The sequence below is a fragment of the Nycticebus coucang genome, chromosome 10 (assembly GCF_027406575.1).
Source record: "Nycticebus coucang isolate mNycCou1 chromosome 10, mNycCou1.pri, whole genome shotgun sequence".
NCBI lineage: Eukaryota > Metazoa > Chordata > Mammalia > Primates > Lorisidae > Nycticebus > Nycticebus coucang.
The window spans coordinates 29250952-29276015 of NC_069789.1; the positions used below are offsets into that span (position 1 = coordinate 29250952).

At 45.4% G+C, this 25064-nt stretch overlaps 1 protein-coding gene and 1 pseudogene across 1 annotated transcript; one reads left to right on the forward strand and one right to left on the reverse strand.

The window, feature by feature from the left end:
- Nucleotides 1-9318: 9318 nt before the first annotated feature.
- SRP9 (signal recognition particle 9) lies at nucleotides 9319-23030 on the forward strand. The gene is made up of 3 exons (XM_053604065.1): nucleotides 9319-9679; nucleotides 12621-12689; nucleotides 21832-23030. Exons 1-3 carry the CDS (start codon nucleotides 9608-9610, stop codon nucleotides 21949-21951), a joined length of 261 nt encoding a protein of 86 aa, XP_053460040.1. The 5' UTR covers nucleotides 9319-9607; the 3' UTR covers nucleotides 21952-23030.
- A 31-nt stretch (nucleotides 23031-23061) lies between these two features.
- On the reverse strand, nucleotides 23062-23731 carry LOC128595438 (securin-like; annotated as a pseudogene).
- Between the last annotated feature and the right edge of the window lie 1333 nt (nucleotides 23732-25064).

Below are 25064 nucleotides of genomic sequence, written 5' to 3' on the forward strand. Positions count from 1 at the left end.
ACCCTCGGCATATGGGGCCGGCGCCCTGCTCACTGAGCCATAGGCGCCGCTCTCATTCGTATTTTATCTTAAAAACCACCACCACCAAACCTTCCGTCTCTCATGCCTCTGCAGCCCTTTGAGAAAAGAAATGGAAATGGGAGTCAATAAAGATAAGGGAAGAAGAACACAGGTGCTGCCAGACCTTAAGGCTGAGACGGCTCTATCGCTGTGACATGCTATCTTTAGCCATAAGTGTTTGTGAACTTGCCTTATTTCTGCTCCTGATCTAGCTTGTAAATTACTTTGCCCAGCACAAAATAATTTACTGACCTGTAAAAGGTTTACAATGCACAATTATTACTTTTATTTTTTATTTTATTATTTTTTGTTTTGCAGTTTTTGGCCGGGGCTGGGTTTGAACCCGCCACCTCCGGCATATGGGGCCAGTGCCCTACTCTTTTGAGCCACAGGTGCCACCCGATTATTATTATTATTTTTTTGCGACAGAGCCTTAAGCTGTCCCCCTGGGTAGAGGGCCATGGCATCACAGCAACCTCCAACTCCTGGACTTAAGCGATTCTCTTGCCTCAGCCTCCCAAGTAGCTGAGACTACAGGCACCCACCACAACGCCCAGCTATTTTTTGGTTGTAGTTGTTATTGTTGTTTGGCAGGCCCGGGCTGGATTGGAACCTGCCAGCTTTGGTGTATGTGGCTGGTGCCTTTGCCACTTAAGCTACAGGTGCCAAACCAATTATTAAATTCCAGTGGTCAAATATAGTATGTAAATGGCTAATAAATCGCCAATGATAATAAATACTTTTTTTTTTTGTAGAGACAGAGTCTCACCTGATCGCCCTCGGTAGAGTGCCGTGGCCTCACACAGCTCACAGCAACCTCCAACTCCTGGGCTTAAGCGATTCTCTTGCCTCAGCCTCCCGAGTAGCTGGGACTACAGGCACCCGCCACAACGCCCGGTTATTTTTTGGTTGCAGTTTGGCCGGGGCCGAGTTTGAACCCGTCACCCTCGGTATATGGGGCCGTCGCCTTACAGACTGAGTCACAGGTGCCACCCCCTTTTTTTTTTTTTTAAGAGACAGAGTTCTAGCAGCCCATATAGCCTATGGCTAGGAGGGTTGAGAGTTATAAGAAATACCTGTACAGCTCAATGGAACACCTTGAGAAAAGGACATGGAGAGGGATTTAGCTCTCCTAACAAGCATGAGAGCTCGCGAGATGAGAGCAGTGGTGAATTGGCAGTCTCTACACCTGTGGTGTTGAGAGGCACTAGATCAGTCTTTTATTAAGCTGGAGGAGCAGGCAGTCAGGAGCATGCGCATTCTATCACTTACTCTGACTGTCTCCTCTCTGGCCTGCAGAACGCCAGCACAGCATCTCTCTGCTGAAGATTACCAAGTTCTACTAAAGACTAAGATCTATCTATTCTAAGACTGCCTTACTCTAAGACTCTCTCTCTCCTGCGGAAGTAGATAGCCCTCAGGCACCTAAGAGAAATTGTTCCTGAGTGAGGTAGCTTAGCGGTCCGTGTCTGGAACCTAGTTAAGCCGGCCCGAGACCTGGCCAGTCCCGGGCCCTGACACAGAGTCTCACTTTGTCACCCTTGGTAGAGTGCTGTGGCATCACAGCTCACAGCAACTTCCAACTCCTGGGCTTAGCCGATTCTTGTGCCTCAGCCTCCCGAGTAGCTGGGACTACAAGCACCTGCCACAATGCCCAGCTTTTGTTGCAGTTTACCTGGGGCCAAGTTTGAACCCAACACTCTCAGTACACGGGGCCAGTGCCCTACCCACTGAGCCACAGGCACCACCCCCATAAGATACACTTTTTAAAAAGAGAGGCAGCACACTTCTTACTCAGAAATTGTTTTGATTTGCTGAGAAATTATTTTCATCTTCCAAAATTCAAATCTGGGTTTAGCCCAGCACCTGGCAAGCATTTGGATATACTAATCTGAAGCTCAGGGAAGAAGTCTAGACTAAGTAGAAATCCAGGAGTCACACAGTATGTAGATGATAGTTAAAACCCAAGGATATTGTCCAGGGAGATCCAGAGAGGGTGAAAACCAAAGCCTGGTACCTTGGAATCCCAATGCTGAAGAACCAGTAGAGGAGGTAGAGGAGGCCAGGACAAAGCCAGAGAGATAGGAAGAAGAACAAGAATGAGGTTAAAAAAAAAAAAAAGACTTTGAGAAGTTTTAGGAATGAGAGAGTGGCCTCAATGCAGCTGTATAATCTTATCAAGAATGGATTGGGGGGTGCTGTGGCTCAAGGAGTAGGGCACCAGCCCCATATACTGAGGGTGGCAGGTTCAAACCCAGCCCCGGCCAAAACTGCAACTAAAAAAAAAAAAAAAAAGACTGGATTGAGGGATGTCTGCTGGAACGGGCAATATGAAGGTCAGCTGACGACCCCATGGGAACAGCCTCATGAGGTTAGGAGATATGTACTGTGTGAAACAGACCTTGATGGGATGGGATTGAATTGGGAGGCAAAGACTTGAAAACAATCAGAGGAGGCAATGAACGTAAGGGAAAATACAAGGACTTCTGGTTTTGACACTGCACCCAGGATCTATTCTACCAAGACCAGCTTTCTTACTGGCACTTGTTACATTTCCAAAAATTGAAACTAATCATTCTACTCCCTCACAATTAACATCTGCTTGGCTTGTCATTTGCTGGACAATTAGGAACAAAGTCCAGTGCTAATTTGTTTAGTATAACTTACTTTTAGGCTTGGTTTCTTCATCACCTGTAAAAAAAGAGTTGCCCTCATTGCCGGAGGTGGCAGGTTCAAACCCAGCCCTGGCCAGAAACTGCAAAAAAAAAAACCAAGTTGCCCTCATCCAAAATCCTTGAGGCCATGTGTCTCAGAATTCAGAGCATGTTAGATTCTAGAAAGGTGAATGCAATGTATTCTATATATCTAGAAAGGGTACATGCAATATATTGCATAATACTTCCTGCAAAGTCTGAGCCCCACTCTGAAATCAAACACATCAAGTAGGACAAATAAAGATTGAACAAACTTAGCTGGGCGTTGTGGCGAGCGCCTGTAGTCCCAGCTGCTCGGGAGGCTGAGGCAGGAGAATTGTGGAAGCCCAAGAGCTAGAGGTTGCTGTGAGTCCTGTGATGTTATGGCACTCTACCGAAGGCGGTAAAGGGAGACTCTGTCTCCACAAAAAAAAAAAAAAGATTGAACAAACTTACTTGAGGTCAGGTCAAGTTTTCCACTAAAGGGGTTACCAAGATACACTAGTTTTCCAGAGATTTTCGGATTTTTGGAATTGGGATAAGGCTCATGGACCATTCTGGCAGAGCTGTCTGAAAGATCAAATGAGTTATGTGTGTGAAAATGAAGCAGAAAGGATAACCACAAAGGCTCTTCCTGACTGGGAATGAAAGGAATTTTCTTTTTCTGATATTGTGCATATGTGAGCAATTTATAAAGGACACTCTCAGATAGCCTTTTGGAAGCCATGTCTCCACAGCTGGAAAAGAATAACCTAGTTTAAGGAATTCATCCGAGTGTAGCTGAGGACAGTCAAATGATCTAGGGCAGTGCCCCTACCTTCTTTCTCATCTTGCCTTCTCTCCCTCTGTGGGGGCTGGCAGGGGTAAGTGAGGAGATGCTGGAACTCACAGTCATGGGACCCTCAGAACAGCTTTACTGTCATCCTCCCGGCTCAGCTGTGAGCTCTGAGGCAGAGATTGAGTCTGTCTTGTTCACTGTTGGATCTCCAATGCCTAGCACAGCTCCTGGTATTTGCCCAGAATGGGCACTTGATATATTTTTTCCAGTATTTATTTATTATTTTTATTGAGCCAGAGTCAGTTTGTCACCGCAGTGATAGCTCACAGCAACCTCTAACTCTTGGACTCAAGAGATACTCTTGCCTCAACCTCCCTAGTAGCTGGGACTTCAGGTGCTCACCACAATGCCCGGCTATTTTTTTGTTGTTGTTTAGCAGTCCCGATCCGGGTTTGAACCCACCAGTCCTGGAGCATGTGGCTGGTGCCCTAACCACTGACCTACAAGTGTCCAGCCTTTTTCCTGTATTAAATTGAAACCAATCTCTTTTTTTTTTTTTGGAGAAAGAGTCTCAAGCTGTCTCCCTGGGTAGAGTGCTATAGCATCTCAGCTCATAGCAACCTCAAACTCCTGGGCTCAAGCAATCCTCTTGCCTCAGCCTCCAGAGTAGTTGGGACTACAGGCACCTGCCACAATGCTCAGCTATTTTTTGGTTGTAGTTGTCATTGTTGTTTGGTGGGCCTGGGCTAGATTCAAACCCGCCAGCTCCAGTGTATGTGGCTGGCACCCTAGCTGCTTGAGCTATAGTCGCTGAGCCTAAAACCAATCTCTTGTGCTCTTTCTTGTGACAGAAGGCAAAGTTGGCATTGTCTTAACTTTCTTTTTTTTTTTTTTGTAGAGACAGTGTCTCATTGTACCGCCCTCGGGTAGAGTGCTGTGGCGTCACACGGCTCACAGCAACCTCTAACTCTTGGGCTTCTGCGATTCTCTTGCCTCAGCCTCCCGAGCAGCTGGGACTACAGGCGCCCGCCACAATGCCCGGCTATTTTTTTGTTGCAGTTTGGCCGGGGCTGGGTTTGAACCCGCCACCCTCGGCATATGGGGCCGGCACCCTACTCACTAAGCCACAGGCACCACCCTTAACTTTCATTGTTTTCATCACCAGGCAAAAACCCCCTTCTCCCAAGGGGTCATCCTGCCTAACTTTGCCCTCTCTGTCTCTGCTCAGTTCTTTCTGGATTCCTCCAAAACACAAACACACTACACCCCATTCTTGTTTACTGAGGATCTGAGGCCATGGCTTTAAGCCTTCTTCTTTATCTTATCCTCTTTTTTTTTTTTTTTTGACACAGAGCCTCAAGCTGTTGCCCTAGGTAGAGTGCCGTGGCATCACAGCTCATAGCAACCTCCAACTCCTGGGCTCAAGTCTCCTGCCTCAGCCTCCCAAGTAGCTGGGACTACAGGTGCCCGCCCAACGCCCAGCTATTTTTTAGTTGCAGCCGTCATTGGTGTTTGGCGGGCCCGGGCTGGATTCAAACCTGCCAGCTCAGGTGTATGTGGCTGGAGCCTTAGCCACTTGAGCCACAGGCACTGAGCCTTATCCTCTTTCTCAATCATAAGTGTCTTTAATATTTGCATGGACAACCCAACTATCAATGCAACCTCACCAGGAACTATTCTCTGAAATTTTAAATTCCAATATCCATCCAATTTAGTTTCTCTGTCCAGTCATACTGACTTCAGATTTCCTTGAGATCTCTCTCTTTTGATCTAATTAATTACTATCTAGCATGGATTCCATAATTCATCACTTCAATCACTCTCTTGCCAGTATCTTCAACATTCTTTACTGTTTTTCTTCTTCCTCATGTGCCCTACAAATCCCTAACATCTGTGTTTTCCATTTCAAGACATGGGCTTCTGGGTGGAGCTCAGCAGACCCCAACTGCCACTATTCCCAGAGTATGAGCTCCAGTTTCAGCTCAGCTTTCAACTCTAATATACAGTTTTTGAGTTTCTTGTTGGCTTCGTTATTTCTTACAATGGGTTTTCCAAATCTTCTCCACAACCCTCCAAACCCACTCTTACCCTCCTATTTTAGAAGATGGTCTTGTCTCTCAGGTGACAAAGAAAATTTACCATCTCGCCCTTGTATCTACATTACCTTCACCCAACTTTTCCTCCTTCCCCATCACCTCAAAGGCGATGGTGAACCTTGTTTTTTCTCTCATCTGGGCCTTTGGTCTTCCCCTTCATGTTTTCTCTGAGATCTTGCTTTCCTGTCCTTTCTCTCCCTTCCTCGCTTTTTCCCTCCCTGCTCTGTCCCTTCTTTACTTCCTTCCGTCCCTCCATCTCACTCTGTAGCCCTGGCTAGAGTGCAGTGGCATCATCATGTACTCACTGCAACTTCCAACTCCTAGGCTAACGTGATCCTCTTGCCTCAGCCTCTTCAGTAGCTGGGACTGCAGGCATCAGCCACGATGCCCAGCTAATTTTTCTGTTTTTAGTAGAGATGGTAACTCTTTTTTTTTTTTTTTGTAGAGACAGAGTCTCACTGTACTGCCCTCGGGTAGAGTGCCGTGGCGTCAGAGTTTTACTTTATTGCCCTCGGTAGAGTGCCGTGGCGTCACACAGCTCACAGCAACCTCCAACTCCTGGCCTTAGGTGATTCTCCTGCCTCAGCCTCCCGAGCAGCTGGGACTACAGGCGCCCACCACGACGCCCGGCTATTTTTTTGTTGCAGTTTGGCCGGGGCTGGGTTTGAACCCGCCACCCTCGGTATATAGGGCCGGCGCCCTGCTCACTGAGCCACAGGCGCCACCCGAGATACTAACTCTTTAGTAGAGATTGGTCTCACTCTTGCTGAGGCTGATCTTGAACTCCTGAGCTCAAGAGATCCTTTCACCTCAGCCTCCCAGAGTGCCTGGCCTCTGTTGTATTTTCAGTGTCTACATATTTTTTTTTTTTTTGGCGGGGGCTGGGTTTGAACCTGCCACCTCCGGCATATGGGACCGGCGCCCTACCCACTTGACCACAGGTGCCGCCCTCAGCCTCTACATCTTATATGAGTCTTTCGATAAAAGTTACAAATATGCACAAAATATTTTCATTTTGGTATTCCCTTAGGGCCATCTCTTCTGTTCATGACTGAGCTTTTGTAAAGGACTGTATAAGAGAGGCCCTACTTTTCTACTTCTTCAGCCCCTTGAACTGTAGACAGTTTCTCCCTGAACCCCAGCCCAACTGAGGTACCACTGGCCCAGGTCACCAATGAACTCCCTGTGACTATGGTCAATCAACTCATTTCAGTTCTCACTGTACTTTCACCCTAGCTGCCATCTGACATAACAGACTGTGTCCTCCTGGAAACTGTCTTTTCCCCTCACTTCCCAGATATTCCCAGTCTCCTTTTATCTTCCTGATAATTTCTCCTCTGCCTCCTTTGTGGACTCTAATTCCTCTCTCTAATCCTTTGTTCATGTGGCTGTTGCCCAGTGTTTGTCCTTTGTCTTCTTATGTTATGTCCTCTCCCTGAGAAGGTTCAACTATGACCTATCTGCTGACACCTTGGCTACCAGACATCTCCACCTGGAAGTTCCAAAGGTACTTCATGCTCCTCAAGTCCAGAACTGCATTCTTTTGTCTTCCCCAGTATCTCCCAAACCTGTTCTTCTTCCTTTTCCTCTGTATCAATCACTGGTACCTGCACTTCCACTGTCCTGGGAGTCATCTTCTATTCTTTCCTCTCCTGTATACCCAACATCCAATCATTTATCAAGTAAATCTCAAATCTGTATCTTCGTCATTCCTAAGCTAGTGCCCTAACTCAAATCCATGGCCTCTTCTGACTGTATTACTGCAGTCTCCCTGTCTCCAGATTTGCACCACTTCAACTCAGTCTCAGTTTGCAGATGAAGCCCTATAAAATGCAAATATATGCGGCGGCACCTGTGGCTCAGTGAGCAGGGTGCCGGCTTCATATGCCGAGGGTGGCGGGTTCAAACCCAGCCCCGGCCAAATTGCAACAAAAAAAAATAGCTGGGCATTGTGGCGGGCGCCTGTAGTCCCAGCTGCTTGGGAGGCTGAGGCAAGAGAATTGCGTAAGCCCAAGAGTTAGAGGTTACTGTGAGCCGTGTGATGCCACGGCACTCTACCCAAGGGCGGTACAGTGAGACTCTGTCTCTACAATAAATAAATAAATAAATAAATAAAATGCAAATATACTTAAAGTCCTTCAATCAAAGGCAAAACTAATCTATTGTAGCAAAAGCAAATCAGTGGTTTGGATAAGTGTAGGGGTGAAAGAACTGAACACAAAGAAGGATGGGGGAATTTTCTGGAGATAAAGAAATGTTCTATATGATTGAGGTATTGGGTACATGGGGATGTATATATTTAACAAAATACATCAAGCTGTATGCTTAAATTTGGTGTTTTGCAGACAGTAGCACTATTAGCACTTGCCCATAGTCCTGGCTACTCAGGAGAGTGAGATGGGAGAATTACTTGACCCCAGGAGTTTGGGACCAGCCTGTGCAATATAACAAGACCCTGTCTATTAAAAAAAAAAAAGATTAATAATAATAATAACCAGTGGTTTGGTCAGACATAGTGACTCATGTCCATAATCCCAGCACTTTGGAAGAACAAGGCAGGAGGAGAACTTGAGCCCAGGAGTCCAAGAACAGCCTGAATAACACAGTGAGACCCTGTCTCTACAAAAAAAGAGAAAAAAAGAAAAAAGAAAAGAAAAATTAGCCAGGTGTGGTAGCACCCACCTGTAGTCTCAGCTAGTGGGGAGGCTGAGGCAGAAGGATCACTTCAGCCCAGTAGTTTGACATTGAAGTGAGCTATGACACCACTGTATTCTAGCCCAGGTGACATAGGAGATCTCAAAAAAAAAAAGATAGAAAGAAAGAAAGAAAAAGAAAAAGGTCAGTATTTTATGTACATAAAATACAACTCAATCACCTCAATCAGCTTGAGCTAAGACAGATACTTGATAGTGTCAAATAGAATCGACCTGCCCAGGAAGAAATGAATGCATAAATGTCCCACCCAAGAAAGAGTGACTGCATATATGTCCCACCCAAGAAAGAGTGACTGTGCCAATCCCGACCCCCACTCCGACCTTTTAAATTCCCATCCACCTTAACCCACGTGCTGACTTCCTTCTGGAACTCAGCTCGCCCACACCCCCGTGGAAATAAAGGCCCACTATTGCCCACACAGAACCTGGACCCCGTTTCCTTTCCTTCAGATTTCTGAATAATCTTTTATTCTCGGTCTTTGACCTCTCAATACTCATCTATATTGCCCACTGCCTGGAGAAAAAAAGTTCGAATTTCTTATCCTGGCATAAATGATAACGTGCCTCTTTCCTTTGCTTTTTTCTTTCCACTTTCCCTAAACACCAGTCATAGTAAATATACTGCAGATCTAAAATGGGCTAGGTGCCCAGCCCCTCCTGGCCACCAGTTCGAATGCGTCCTTTCTATGAGCCTCCTCCGGACCCAAAAGTTATCATCCTTCCTTTGTGCTCCACTAACCTGACATAAATGTTCATCACATCAAGTCTTAGGTTGTTCCATCACCAGGCTGCAAGCGTGACAGCCAGACCCTGTCGCCTCCATTCTCCAGCACCTATCACAGAGCCGCTCAATCTTTGTGGAAGAGGGCAGTGGGATAGACGCCACTCCTCTTTTCTTTTTTAATTTCAGATTAATATGAGGGTACAAACGACAGGTTACTTTGTTAGGGAAAGTCCCCGTTGTAGTTGCGCGCTCCTCCACGTCCATAAGCGGCGCTGTGGCGGCCGCCATCCTGTGGGTCGCAGGCTCCTCCCGCGGCCGCTCCCGGATCACAGGCGCGGGGCTCCGCCCCTCCCTGACAACAGCCCTCCCGCCCATTGGGCCGGCGTCGCCACGGCCGTCCAATGGAGTGAGGCGTTGGTTCGAGGCGGCGCCACCATCTTGGGGGGCTGGGACGCCTGTGTCCATCCGCGGGCGCGGGAGGTGGATACCGGGTGGGCCTAGTTTCGAGGTCTTTCCCCTCTCCTGTTGCACCCCGAGCCGAGATGCCGCAGTACCAGACCTGGGAGGAGTTCAGCCGCGCGGCCGAGAAGCTCTATCTCGCCGACCCCATGAAGGTAAATTCCTGGCGGCGCCGCTGCCTCGACCACCAGCCCTAGGTCGGGATTTCTTCCCTGCTGTCCCTGCGGCCTACGGAGCTTCCCTAGCGCTTTCAAGAGGTGCTGGGGGTGAACAGAGACCGACTCTGCCAAGTCTAATTGTTGGTACTATCTCCTCCCCTCCGTCCCGGTCCAGCAGCTCGGGCGGGTCAGCCCTGCGCAGTTCTGCAGTCGGCCTGTCGCCGCCCGCAGCGCCCTGCGCTTCCTTTGTGGTTTGGAGTGGTTAATGGGTCTATAATGCCAGGGTTCCTCCCCCTGTAACTTAAGCTTCTCGTCCCTTAGTTGACGGGTTCTCTTCTGTACCGCCAAGGCGTAAGAGTACCATATATATGTATGTATGTGTGTGTGTATGTATATGTATATATGATAATGTTTTTCTGTCTCCGTGCAGACATTCTAGAAAGATCCGTATTAGGAAGCATCTGCACCCCGCAGAATAGAGGTTCTTAATCTTTTTTTTTTTTTTTTTTGTAGAGACAGTCTCACTTTATTACCCTCGGTAGAGTGCTGTGGCGCCACAGCTCACAGCAACTTCCAACTCCTGGGCTTAAGCGATTCTCCTGCCTCAGCCTCCCAAGTACCTGGGATTACAGGCACCCGCCACAACACCCGGGTATTTTTGTTGCAGTTTGGCTGGGGCCGGGTTTGAACCCGCCACCCTAGGTATATGGGGCCGGCACCCCCCTCACTGAGCCATGGGCGCGGCCCTGAGGTTCTTAAACTTGTGTGAATCATTGGCTTTTTGAGAACCTGACAGTGCTTTCACCCTTTCCTCAGAAAAACTCATCTATACATAAATGTTTGCAAACATTCAGGGGACTTATGGGGTACTGAAATACATTCGTGGCCCTGGGAAAAAAAATCACTGGAAAGGGACGCTGGAAATTAGCTCATTATTAAAAAGCAAAGAAGTCAAATTGATGGGAATTTACCATTTAGGTCTTGATGTTTCTTTCTCTCTTGAGTTTTTGCTTCTTTTATTGTCATGTGTAGAAGTTATTTGAAGTACCTGCTTGTTAATTAAAAGTCTTCTTTTAGGGCGGCACTTGTGGCTCAGTGAGTAGGGCGCCGGTCCCATATGCCGGAGGTGGCAGGTTCAAACCCAGCCCTGGCCAAAAACCACAAAAAAAAAAAAAAAAGTCTTCTTTTAATTAATTAATTTGTTTGTTTTTAAGACAGAGTCTCAAACTGTCACCCAGGGTAGAGTGCCGGCATCGGTCATAGCTCAGAGCAACCTCATAGTCTTGGGTTTAAGCAGTCTTCTTGACTCAGTCTCTCAGTAGCTGGGACTATAGGAACTCCCAAAAATTCTGGGCTAGTTTTTCTTGTGGGTTTTTTTTTTTTTGGCCGGGGCTGGGTTTGAACCCGCCATGTCTGGCATATGGAACCGGCACCCTACTCCTTGAGCCACAGGCGCCGCCCTGGGCTAGTTTTTCTGTTTTTAGTAGGGACTGGGTCTCACTCTTACTCAGCCTGGTGTCGAACTTCTCAGCTCAAGCAATTCACCTGCTTTGGCCTCTCAGAGTGCTAGGATTACCGGCACAAGCCACTGAGCCAGGCCCTAAATGCCCACTTTTTTAGAATTAAGCGTTTCTTGAAGGGATTTTGTAACTAGGCCTGGTAATGTATGATGTCCTCCTCCTGTTTTTCTGTTTGTTGTAACTCAGTTATCTTCTCCTTTGTGCTCCAGTCATTCCCCCACTCCTGTGTGACTGAACCCCAAGTCGAATTAGGTTCTGTGGGAGATACAAAGATGATTATGGAGGGGCGGCACCTGGGCCCTGTGGGTAGGGCACCTGCCTCATATACCGAGGGTGGCACGTTCAAGCCTGGCCCCAGCCAAACTGCAACAAAAAATAGCCGGGTGTTGTGGCGGATGCCTGTTGTTCCAGCTGCTGGGGAGGCTGAGGCAAGAGAATCGCCTAAGCCCAGGAGTTGGAGGTTGCTACGACGCCACGGCACTACTGAGGGCGATGGGATAAGACTCTGTCTCTTAAAAAAAAAACAAAACTCGCTAAACCCCCTTAAACTCTCCCAGGTATTCCCTGAATATGGATGTGTTTAGGGAATTTTCAGTACAACTCTTCAAATTGGCTGTGAATAGAATGCCCAATTTATTTTTAAGTCTTTGAAAAAATAAATTATAGCGATAGGAATAACTAAAATGAATTTTTAAAACTTCATTTCAATTCATAAGTGTATATAGTAAAGGATGCCTTAAGATACTTGGGGTATTTACTCTAAAAGGATCCTTTTTTTTTTTTTTTTTGAGACAGAGCCTCAAGCTGTCACCCTGGGTAGAATGCATGGCATCACAGCTCACAGCAGTCTCCAACTCCTGGGCTCAAGCTATTCTCTTGCCTCTGCCTCCCAAGTAGCTGAGACTACAGGCGCCCACCACAATGCCCGGCTATTTTTTGGTTGCAGCAGTCATTGTTGTTTGGTGGGCCCGGGCTGGATTCGAACTCGCCATCTCAGGTGTATGTGGCTGGCGCCTTAGCCGCTTGAGCCACAGGCGCCGAGCCTCTAAAAGGATCCTTTTCAACCCACTTGGAGACTAAATTATTTATGAGAAATATTATCTGTCTTCATCGTTTTTAAATAATGTATTTTTATGGCTCGGCCCTTGTGGCTCTAGCGGCTAAGGCGCCAGCCACATACACCTGAGCTGGCAGGTTCGAATCTAGCCTGGGCCCACCAAACAACAATGACGGCTGCAACAAAAAATAGCCAGGCGTTGTGGCGGGCACCTATAATCCCAGCTATTTGAGAGGCAGGAGACTTGAGCCCAGAAGTTGGAGGTTGCGAGCTGTGATGCTACGGCACTCTACCCAGGGTGACAGCTTGAGGCTCTGTCTCAAAAAAATAATTATTATTATTATTATTATTTTTATTTCAGGCACGTGTGGTACTCAAATACAGGCATTCGGATGGGAGTTTGTGTATGAAAGTGACAGATGATTTAGTTGTAAGTATACATCTTTATTTGTTGAATACTCTAGAAACTCATTCTAGAAGTTATTTTTATAGACCTTCAGGAAATATTTAGCCTGTTTCATTAATGTAGTATATCAAGTGTAGTTTGCACTTGATCTCAGCCAAAAGGCCGAGAAGCTATTTGAGTATAGTTTAATACAATTCTCTTATCAGAACTTAAGCAAGGGCAATATAGAGACCAAAACTGGATATAGGCAAATGAAGATTTCCTTTTTGGTATATGAGAAGTAAATGTCTCAGCACTGTGGGAGGCTGAGGAGGGAGAATCGCTTGAGCTCAGGAGTTCGAGAGTCGCCTGAGCAACGGTGAGACCCCGATTTATGAAAAAAGAAAAAAAATGGAAAAACCCAGCCGGGCGCCACAGCAAGCGCCTGTAATCCCAGCGGCTTCCAGAGGCTGAGGCAGCGGGGTGCCCGCAGCCTGAGTCTGAGGTTGTGGTGATCTACCACGCTCACTGCACTCTGCTCAGGAGCATAGGGTGGGACCCTGTCTCAACAAAAAAAAAAAAGTAAATGATGGTATTCAAACATCAGGTATTGTTATGTCTCTCTCCTGCCTTTAATCTGCTCACAATTGTTACTTTCTCATGTCCTATTCATTCCCTAATACCACAGGTAGTATTCCACTGAAATTGCTCTTTTTTTTTTTGCAGTTTTTGGCCAGGGCTGGGTTTGAACCCGCCAACCTCCTGTATATGGGCCCAAGGCCAAGGCCACCCTGAAATTGCTCTTTGTGTAACTGTAACTGCATCAGCAGCCCCTTTTTTTGTTTTGTTGTTGAATTCTTTTGAGACAAAGGCTTGCTCTGTCACCCTGTGTAGAGTGCAGTGGTGGCATCATAGCTCATTGGAACCTGAAACTTATGGGCTTAAGCAATCCTGCCTCAACCTCCCATGTAGCTGGGAATATAGGCTCACACCATGAGGCCTGGCTATTTTTTCTGTCTTTACTCCTGAGCTCAAATGGTCCTCCCACTTCTACCTCCCAAAGTGCTAGGATTATAGGCAAGAGCCACTGTGCCTGGCCCATAGCCCCTTTATTTTCTTTCTCTCTCTCTCTCTTTCTCTCTTTCTTTCTTTTTTTGTAGAGACAGAGTCTTACTTTATCACCCTTGGTAGAGTGCTGTGGCATTACACACCTCATAGCAACCTCCAGCTCTTGGGCTTAGGCGATTCTCTTGCCTCAGTCTCCCGAGTAGCTGGGACTACAGGTGCCCGCCACAACGCCCGGCTTTTTTTTGTTGCAGTTTGGCCGGGGCCGGGTTTGAACCTGCCACCCTCGGTATATGGGGCTGGTGCCTTACTCATTGAGCCACAGGCACCACCCTCTTTTTCTTTTTTTTTTGGAGATAGAGTCTCAAGTTGTTGCCCTGGGTAGAGTGCTGTGGTGTCACAGCTCACAGCAACCTCCAGCTCTTGGGCTTAAGTAATTTTCTTGCCTCAGCCTCCCGAGTAGCTGGGACTACAGGTGCCTGCTACAACGCCCGGCTATTTTTTTTTTTGCAGTTTTTGGCTGGGGCTGGGTTTGAACTTGCCACCTCTGGCATATGGGGCTGGCACCTTACTCCGTTGAGCCACAGGTGCCGCCCAACGCCCGGCTATTTTTTGGTTGTAGTTGCTATTGTTATTTGGCAGGCCTGGGCTGGATTTGATCCCCCCAGCCAGCTCTGGTTTGTGTGTGGCTGGCACTTTGAGCTACAGGCGCCGAGCCAAGCCCCTTTATTTTCAAACCCAGTGGTCTCATGGGTTCATATCTTAACTTCTTTAATGCTTTTGATGCCAACTCTGCTTTTTCATGGCGATATATTCTGGCGCTTGTATCTCCATTTTATCTTGGCTTTCTTGCTCTTAAACATTTTTGTTGTTGCTTTCTTCTTTGCTAGTTATTTCTGTGATGTGTCCCTGTAAATGTTTGTTTCCCCAGGGTTGGTTGTCTTTCATGCAGCTTCTTCAGGAGCAAGCTGTTTAGTCAAGTCTAATACTGCCTGTGTCTATGTCTACTTTCAGATTTGTGTGTTTAGCTCATATTTTTCTTGATTTCATGATGAGCTGTACCTTGAGCATCCTTACCTCATATACTCCTCAAAGTTAGCCTGTGCAGAAGTGAAGTTTGCCATCTCTTGACAAACTGGTTCCTTCTGTTCCTACAATTAGTTGTAGGATACAATTTAATTTCACCTGTTTAGAAATGGAATTGTGTTTGGTCCCTTCCTTTCCTTTATTCTCATGTTCACTATTCCTGCATTTGTTTAAAAAACGTGAATTGAGGGCAGCGCCTGTGGCTCGATGGAGTAGGGCGCTGGCCCCATATGCCGGAGGTGGCGGGTTCAAACCCAGCCCCGGCCAAAAACTGCAAAAAAAACCTTGAATTGATCCTCTGTAATACCACATATATGCTTTGCTAGGCATTTGGAATTTTCGATTCAGGCACCTTCATCTTGTTTCATGTTGTGAACACTCCATCTTCACTGTTATTCTCTTAAGTTTAGGATCTTATGATTTGTCTAGACTGTTAAAACCGTCTCCAAGTTTCCACCTGTATCCTTGCTTTGAATTCAGCCTATACTGCTGCCAGAATGATTTTCTTTTATTTTTTGGAGGCATAGTCTCAAAGTCTCAAGCTGTCGCCCTGGGTGGAGTGCAGTGGTGTCATAGCTCACAGCAACCTCTAACTCTTGGGCTCAAGTGATCCTCTCGCCGAAGTTTCTTTTCTTGTTTTTTTTTTTGAGACAGAGTCTTACTATGTTACCCTCAGTAAAATGCCATGGCATAACACCAACCTCAAACTCTTGGGCTTAAGCAGTTCTCTTACCTCAGCCTCCCAAGTAGCTGGGATGACGGGCCCGCCACAACACCCTGCTATTTTTCTGTTGCAGTTGTTTAGCTGGCCCAGGCCCAGCACAAACCTGCCAGCCTCGGTGCATGTGGCTGGCGCTATAACCACTGTGCACGGGTGCTGAGCCACGCCTTAGTTTCCCTATTTTTAGTAGATACAGGGTCTTGCTTTTTGCTGAGGCTGGTCTCGAACCCTTGAGCTTAAGCTATCCTCAGTCTCCCAGAGTGCTAGGATTAGAGGCATGAGCCACTACACCCAGCCCAGAATGATTCACAAAAGTGAGAATTTGATTGTTACTCCCTTTCTTAAAAGACTTTAAACTCGGGTGGTGCCTGTGGCTCAAGGAGTAGGGAGCCGGTCCCATATGCCAGAGGTGGCGGGTTCAAACCCAGCCCTGGCCAAAAAAAAAAAAAAAAAAAAAAAAAAAGACTTTAAACTCCACCTGTCCACACATCCCCTTTAATGTCTGTCTTTTCCTTTAGTATGCTGTGTGATCTTTGGCCTCTGTGCTTTTGAACATTCTGTTTCTTCCTTTGCAATATTGAATACTTCCTTCACCCCCATGTTACAAGATTAGTGTTTATCTTTCAAAATTCAACTCTAGAGGATTGCTTCATTTCTTTTCTTTTTGGTTCTTTTTGTGCTATCTCACAGTTCTTTCATCACATTTATATTTTTAATAGACTCTGAGCTTTAAGACAATACAGATAGATAGTAATATTCTTAACCTGTACTTCCGGTGCCTAGTATGATGTCTTGACCCAGAGGGTACTCAGCAAACATTTGACAAAAAGCTTAGTTCTGTTTTTTTGATTCTTTTGAGACAGAGACTTATTTTGTCACCCTCAGTAGAGCGTGTTGGCATCATAGCTGACAGAACCTCGAACTCTTGGGCTCAAGTGTTCTCTTGTCTCAGCCTGCCAATAGCTGGAACTATAGGCGCCCACCACAATGCCTGGCTATTTTTAGAGATGAGGTCTCACTCTGGCTCAGCCTGGTCTTCAACCCACGAGCTCAGGCAATCCACTTGCCTCAGCTTCCCAGTTGCTAGGATTGTAGGCGTGAGCCACTGTGCCAGGCTCTAATTGATTAGTTCTTTTTTTTTAGACATTCACACCATGTCACCCTCTGTAGAGTGCTGTTTTATCACAGCTCACAGCAACCTCCAACTCTTGGGCTTAGACAATTGTCTTGCCTCAGCCTCCCAAGTAGCCAAGTAGCTGGGACTACTGGCACCCACCACGATGCCTGGCTATTTTTTTGTTGCAGTTATTGTGGTTTAGGTGGCCCAGACCCCTGGTGCATGTGGCCAGCACCAAGCCTAGATTTAGTTCTTTTAAAAATTTTATAGTGTGTTGGACAGCGCCTGTGGCTCAAAAGGGTAGGGCACTGGCCCCATATGCCAGAGGTGGCTGGGTTCAAACCCAGCCCCGGCCAAAAAAAAATTTATAGTGTGGTTTCAAAAATCACTTTGCCTTTGGTCAGATATAATACGATATTTGTGTTCAGAGTTCTCTTATAAAGTAAGACCTTTTAATGTCCTTCTAACCAGTTGAAGCTAGTAAAGTAACTGAGGAAAAGGAAGAGTGAATTGAGATATAGTGTGCTATTCAAGAGACCCAACCTAGCCATTTACTAGCATTTTGGCCTTGAAAATGTTTAGGCTAAAAGTTGGGCCTCTTGGGTCTCGTTTTCCTCATCTGTAAAGTATCAGTGATAGTCGACGTATCTAACAGGGTTGTTGTGGAAAGTCAACAAAATATGTGACAGCTAGCATTAGTGCTTGCCATAGGTAAATTCAATAGATTAATTCTTGGATCTTTTGTTTGTTTATTTATTTTTCGAGACCACACTGGGCCTGTTTTAAAAATAGAGAATAGGGGCTTGGCGCCTATGGCTCAAGCCGCTAAGATGCCGCCACATACACCTAAGCTGGCAGGTTAGAATTCAGCCCTGGCCGCCAAACAAACTACAATGATGGCTGCAACCAAAAAATAGCCAGGTGTTGTGGCGGGTGCCTGTAGTCCCAGCTACTTGGGAGTCTGAGGCAGGAATTGGAGGTTGCTGTGATCTGTGATACCACCGCACCCTACCCAGAGATAACAGCTTGAGGCTCTGTCTCAAAAAAAAAAAAAATAGAGAGGCAGTGCCTGTGGCTCAAAGGGGTAGGGCGCCAGTCCCATATGCCAGAGGTGGCTGGTTTAAACCCAACCCTAGCCAAACACACACACACACACACACACACACACAAAATAGAGAATAGGCTCAGTGCCTGTAGCCCAGTGATTATGGTGTCAGCCACATACACCAAGGCTGGTGGGTTTGAACCTGGCTTGGGCCTGCTAAATAACAATGGTAACTGCAACAAAAAAATGGCTGGGCGTTGTGGCAGGCACCTGTAGTCCCAGCTACTTGGGAGGCTGAGGCAAGAGAATCGCTTAAGTCCAAAAGTCTGAGGTTGCTGTGAGCTGTGACACCATGGCACTCTACTGAGGGCAACATAGACTCTGTCTCAAAAAAAAGAAAAAAAAAAAAAAAGAGAATGCAAGGGCTGGGCGCAGTGGCTCACACCTGTAATCCTAGCACTCTGGTAGGCCAAGACGGATGGATTGCTTGAGCGCAGGAGTTTGAGACCAGCCTGAGCAAGAGCATGACCCTGTCTCAAAATAAGCTGGGCATTGTGGCAGGTGTCTATAATCTCATCTACATGGGAGGCTGAGGTGAGAGGATCCCTTGAGCCCAGGAGTTTGAGGTTGCTGTGAGCTCTGATGCTACGGCACTCTAGCCAGGGTGACAAAGTGAGACACTGTCTCAAAAAGAACAAAAAGAAAATCTATTTTCTAATGGCTTTTTTAAAGGTAAGTGACTTCATTCATTATTATCATCATATAATTTTGACTTTTTTTTTTTTTTTTGTAGAGACAGAGTCTCACTGTACCGCCCTCCGGTAGAGAGCCGTGGCGTCACACGGCTCACAGCAACCTCTAACTCTTGGGCTTATGTGATTCTCTTGCCTCAGCCTCCCAAGCAGCTGGGACTACAGGCGCCCGCCACAACGCCCGACAATTTTTTTTTTTTTGTTGCAGTCTGGCCGGGGCTGGGTTTGAACCCGCCACCCTCGGCATATGGGGCCGGCGCCCTACTCACTGAGCCACAGGCGCCGCCCTAATTTTGACTTTTTATAATCCCTTAATTTTTCTTTTTTTTTTTGGTAGAGACAGAGTCTCACTGTACCGCCCTCGAGTAGAGTGCCGTGGCGTCACAGGGCTCACAGCAACCTCTAACTCTTGGGCTTACGCGATTCTCTTGCCTCAGCCTCCCGAGCAGCTGGGACTACAGGCGCCCACCACAATGCCCGGCTATTTTTTTGTTGCAGTTTGGCCGGGGCTGGGTTTGAACCCGCCACCCTCGGTATATGGGGCCAGCGCCCTACTCGACTGAGCCACAGGCGCGGCCCCAATCCCTTAATTTTTCTAATCTCATCACTAATTTATAGTATTGTCTTCTATGAACCTAAAATCTTTTTCTGTCAGAAACTATAGTGAGGGCAGTGCCTGTGGCTCAAAGGAGCAGGGCACTGGCCCCATATACCAGAGGTGGTGGGTTCAAACCGAGCCCTGGCCAAAAAAAAAAAAAAACTATAGTGAGACTTAAATGTATTTTCTCATAACACATATATTAAAACTTAGAGGATGAAGATTGCCATGTAAATTACGCACGTAAACATTTTCTTTTCTTTTTTTTTTTTTTTTTTGAGAGAGAAAGAGTATCACTATGTCACCCTCAGTATAGTGCTGTGGTGTTACAGCTCACAGCAACCTCAAACTCTTGGGCTCAAGTGATTGTCTTGCCTCAACCTCCTGAGTAGCTGGGATTACAGGCGCCTGCCACACACCCGGCTATTTTTAGAGACTGGGTCTTGCTTTGGCTCAGGCTGGTCTCGAATCTGTGAGCTCAGGCAATCTGCTCGCCTGGGCCTCCCAGAGTGCTAACATTACAGGTGTGAGCCATTATGCCCGGCCAGGTGGCTCATGCCTGTAATCCTAGTACTCTTGAGAGGCTGAGGCTTTCAAGAGTTTGATAGCAAGCCTGAGCAAGAGTGAGACTGAGGCAAGAAAATCACTTGAGCCCAAGAGTCTGAGGTTGCTGTGAGCTGTAATGCCACAGCAGTCTACCAAGGGGGACAAAGTAAGATTCTGTCTCCACAAACAAAAATAAATAAAACATAAAGGAAAATGTACCTGTATTACAAATGAAAAGGCTGCCAGCTTAAAGATGGTATTTTTGAAGATTCTAGAACAAATGGTTTTATGACCAACCATAAGCTAATCTTTTTATTGTATTTTTAAATTTTTTTTAAATTTTTTGTTTTTTATAGACTCAAGCTTTGCCCTGGGCAGAGTGCTGTGGTGTCACAGCTCACAGCAACCTCAAACTCTTGAGCTCAAGCCATCCTCTTGCCTCAGCTTTTCTATTTTTAGTAGAGATGTGGTCTTGCTTTTGCTCAGGCTGGTCTCGAACTCATAAGCTCAAGCTATCCACCTGCCTTGGTCTTCCAGAGTGCTAGGATTGCGGGCATGAGCCACCGCACCTGTCCAGCTATTTTTTAATTTTTATTATTTTGTGGAGACAAGTTTTTGCTCTGCCTCCCAGGCTAAAGTGCAGTCAGACCTCACTGTACACTGCAATTCCTAGTGTCAAGTGATTCTCCTGCCTCAACCTTCCAAGTAGCTAGGGCTATAGGCATGTACCAGCACACTTGGCTAAGTTTTAAAATTATTTTTGTATAGATGGGATCTGACTATATTGCCTAGGCTGGTCTTGAATTCTGGCTTCAAGCAGTCTTCCCACCCTGGCCTCCCAGAATGTTGGGATTATAGGTATAAGGGGCATGTGCCTAGCCACAAAAAGCAAATCTTTTTTTTTTTTTTCTTTTTTTTTTTTTGTAGAGACAGAGTCTCACTTTATGGCCCTCGGTAGAGTGCCGTGGCCTCACACAGCTCACAGCAACCTCCAACTCCTCGGCTTAAGCGATTCTCTTGCCTCAGCCTCCCGAGTAGCTGGGACTACAGGCGCCCGCCACAACACCCGGCTATCAAAAAGCAAATCTTAGAGTTCTCTCTAGTGAAGAATTTAGTTTGGTTTAAAAATTATAATAAATACCTTCTGAAGTCAAGAATGAACACATTTGTCTGATTTAATTTAGATGTTGACTAGCTATAAGCAGAGAATTTAAAAAAAAGTTATTTAACATCCTATTTCACTAGTATAAAGAGAGATCCTAAGATTTTTAAACTTTTTTCTGACATAACTACTTTTGGCCAGATCTTAAGGAGAAAATATCTAACTCTAAGCCTGGAATTCTTCCCATCAGACCATGGCAAGATTTTATGCATTACTTAACTATCTTTTTTTTTTTCTTTTAAATTGTTGAGGATTCATTGAGGGTACAAGAAGCCAGGTTACACTGATTGCATTTTTTAGGTAAAGTCCCTCTTTGCAATCGTGTCTTGCCCCAGAAGGTGTGGCACACACCAAGGCCCCACCCCACTCCCTCCTTCCCTCTCTCTGCTCTTCTTTTCCCCACCCTCCCTGTGACCTTAATTGTCATTAATTGTTAACTAGTCTTTTTTTTTTTTTTTTTGTAGAGACAGAGTCTCACTTTATGGCCCTCGGTAGAGTGCCGTGGCCTCACACAGCTCACAGCAACCTCCAACTCCTGGGCTTAGGCGATTCTATTGCCTCAGCCTCCCAAGTAGCTGGGACTACAGGTGCCCGCCACAATGCCCGGCTATTTTTTTGGTTGCAGTTTGGCCGGGGCCTGGTTTAAACCCGTCACCCTCGGTATATGGGGCCGGCACCTTACCGACTGAGCCACAGGCGCCGCCCGTTAACTAGTCATTTTTGAGAAGCTTCTGATAGACTTCAGTTAGTTTTTACTCTATACCAGTAACATTTAAAATACTGTACTATATAGGGTGGTGCCTGTGGCTCAGAGGAGTAGGGTGCCAGCGCCATATGCCAGAGGTGGTGAATTCAAACCCGGCCCTGGCCAAAAACTGCAAAAGAAAAAAAAGAAGGCAAAATAAAATACTGCACTATATGGAATGCAATTGCTGGAGGCTTAGAAACTTGAGTACAGTTTCCTTAGTATGCCCCCCGAAGAGAATAGGCCAAACAGTGGTAAGAAGACTTTGAAGTTTTTAGGCAATTATATCTTTTCTATATTGCCCTACGTAGTTTTACATTGTAAATGTGTACTTTTAAAATCTCTCATAGTGTTTGATGTATAGAACAGACCAAGCTCAAGATGTTAAGAAGATTGAGAAATTCCACAGTCAGCTAATGCGACTTATGGTAGCCAAGGAATCCCGGAATGTTACCATGGAAACAGAATGACTGGTTTGAAAGGAAGATTCTGTTTGTCGTGTTCTTAGGAAGTAAATATCTTTTGAATTTGAGAAAATGTCAGAACAGAAAATACTGTGTGTAACGAAGTGGACTATTCAAAAACCAAGAGATCATTTTTTGTATTTTCTTGTTAATGTTTACTTTAGAGAGCTAGAAATGTAAATGCTTTCAATTAGAAAGCCTTTATTTTTGGAAATTGAACAAGAATTATATCTATCTTGGAAATGTGGATTTGATGGGTAAAATATATAATTATTTGATAAATTTGTATCAGTAATTTGAAAATGAGATATCAAGAAAAACCAGTTCTTACATCAATTTACTTGATCAGTCTTTGGAGAATAAAATTTGTGCTGTTGATGACCAATAAATATAAAATATGGTAACTAGAATTAACTGTGCACCATAATATGCCTGACCGTGTATAGCAGTGTAGTCCTTATACCCGAAAAAGTAATTATGAATAACAAGTATGCTTTTCTTTAACCTTTCCAGCTTTAAGCTGTAATTTGTAGTGTAAGGGATTTATAGTATCATCAGCTTGTTGAGCAGTAACAAACTTAGCAAAATCTGGCTTTCAGTACTTAAAAACAACAGCAGTTATTTGAATGCTTGAAAGGAATGATGATCACTGTAATGTACTGAAACCACCACATTACACAAGTATTTACTACATATTTCTCATTATAGTTTCTCAGAAGGGCTAAAGATTATTTGAACCATAAAATCTTCCCATACCTCTATGACACCCTCTGCTCCTTTTTTCTCTCTACTTAACCTAGGTGTTAAACGACTGTCACCAACTGTTCGTTATACATGTATTTTCTGGTAAACTAGAAGTGTGATGTGTATTATTTGATATTTTTCTTATATTTGTAAGCTGACTTTTAGCACCTAAATGTAATGGTCACATGTTGATTCTTCACTATTAAAATGAATAACTTTAATCTTAGACTAACTTGTGAAGAAATTTGTTACGTTCAGCAACATGTTAGCATAGTAAGTTCTATTAACTATGAATTTTGGCATGTTTCAGAGAAGTCAACAAATAAAACATTACATAAATACATACTGTTTCTTTTTTTTTTTTTTTTAACGTGTTAAAGAAATGCTTTATTAATACAAATACACACTAGCTATAAAGCACTAAGAAATTCAAGTATCTATGTCATAGCAAACAGGTGGCAACTCAACATCCAAGGTCGACAGAATGCTTGAAGGAGACTGCAACGGATCAGATTCCCATGGTGGAGAGAGCATCTTCACAGGTGAAGGGGGACCCAGCTTTAACAGCTTTTCAAAATTTCTCTCCTCATCAAGAATCATGAGAGGCACTCCATTCAAGGGGAGGTCTGCAATCTGGTGCTCTTCGGGCAGGTCAAAACTCTCAAAATCTAGAGGATTGAAAGGAAAGAATTTTTCTATTTCTGGATAGGTGTCATCTGCGGCAGGAACAGAGCTTTTTGCTTCAGTGGTCTTCTCAATCACCTTTTTTGCAGGGAAGTTTAGCTGTTTTTGTTTGAGGGGTCCATTAGTCTTTACTGACTTTTCTGTAGTTCTGTTGACAGTTCCCAAAGCCTTTCTGGCAGCTTTAGGTAAGGCTGACGGAGCAGCAAACATTTTGCCAACAAGTGGTGTTGAAACCTGAGATCTCCCATCTAAAGCTTTGACTGAATGTCTAGACTTCAACTTCAGCCCATCTTTAGGAGCCACACGTGTGGCTGGTTCTCCATTTTCCTTATCGACAAAAATCAGAGTAGCCATTCTGGATTATTTTAAGAGCACAGCACAGCCAATACATACTGTTTCTGTTTTGTTTTGTTTTTTCTTTAAGAGACAGAGTCTTACTTTGTCACCCTTGGTAGAGTGCCGTGCATCATGCTCACAGCAACGTCCAGCTCTTGGGCTTAGGCAATTCTCTTGCCTCAGACTCCTGAGTAGGTGGGAGTACAGGCGCCCCCCACAACACCCAGCTATTTTTTTGTTGCAGTTTGGCCAGGGTCGGATTTGAACCAGACACCCTCAGTATATGGGGCTGGCGCCCTACTCATTGAGCCACAGGCGCCACCCTCTGTTGATGTTTTTAACTTCTTAAGAATTACTGATTTCGGGCGGTGCCTGTGGCTCAGCTGGTAGGGCGCTGGCCCCATATGCCAAGGATGGCGGGTTCAAACCTGGCCCCTGCCAAACTGCAATAACAAAAAAAAAAAAAATAGCCAGGCATTGTGGTGGGCGCCTATAGTCCCAGCTACTTGGGAGGGTGAGGAGAGAATCGCTTAAGCCCAGGAGTTGGAGGTTGCTGTGAGCTGTGTGACACCATGGCACTCTACCAGGGTAATAAAGTGAGACTCTGTCTCTACCAAAAAAAAGAATTACTGATTTCTTGGGTGGCACCTGTGGCTCAGTGAGTACAGCACTAGCCCCATATACCAGAGGTGGTGGGTTCAAACCCAGCCCGGGCCAAAAACTGCAAAACAAAAACACTGATTTCTTTCTTTTCTTTTTTTTTTTTTTTATTGTTAAATCATAGGTGTGTACATTAGTGCAATCAAGGGGTACAATGTGCTGGTTTCATATACAATCTGAAATATTCTCATCAAACTGTTCAACGTAGCCTTCATGGCGTGTTCTTAGTTATTGTATGTAGACGTTCGTATTCTGCATTTAGTAAGTTTCGCCTGTACCCATTCTAGAATGCACAGTAGGTGTGGCCCCACCCATTACCCTCCCTCCACCATAACCTCCCACCTCCCTTCCCCTTCCTTGGCCCTTTCCCCATAGTCTTGAGCTATAGTTGGGTTATAGCCTTCATGTGAAAGCTATAATTTAGCTTCATAGTAGGGCTGAGTACATTGGATACTTTTTCTTCCATTCCTGAGATACTTTGCTAAGAAGAGTATGTTCCAGCTCCATCCATGTAAACATGAAAGAGGTAAAGTCTCCATCTTTCTTTAAGGCTGCATAATATTCCATGGTATACATGTACCACAATTTGCTAGTCCATTTGTGGGTGGATGGGCACTTGGGCTTCTTCCATGACTTAGTAATTATGAATTGGGCTGCAATAAACATTCTGGTACAGATGTCTTTGTTATATTGTG

What these genes read in the sequence shown, in the direction of transcription:
- SRP9 (XM_053604065.1), top strand. Translation starts at nt 9,608, where the DNA reads ATGCCGCAGTACCAGACCTGGGAGGAGTTCAGCCGCGCGGCCGAGAAG. An exon ending in ATCTCGCCGACCCCATGAAG is followed by an intron (nt 9,680 to 12,620) that starts GTAAATTCCTGG and finishes TTTTTATTTCAG; the next exon opens with GCACGTGTGGTACTCAAATA. An exon ending in AAGTGACAGATGATTTAGTT is followed by an intron (nt 12,690 to 21,831) that starts GTAAGTATACAT and finishes AATCTCTCATAG; the next exon opens with TGTTTGATGTATAGAACAGA.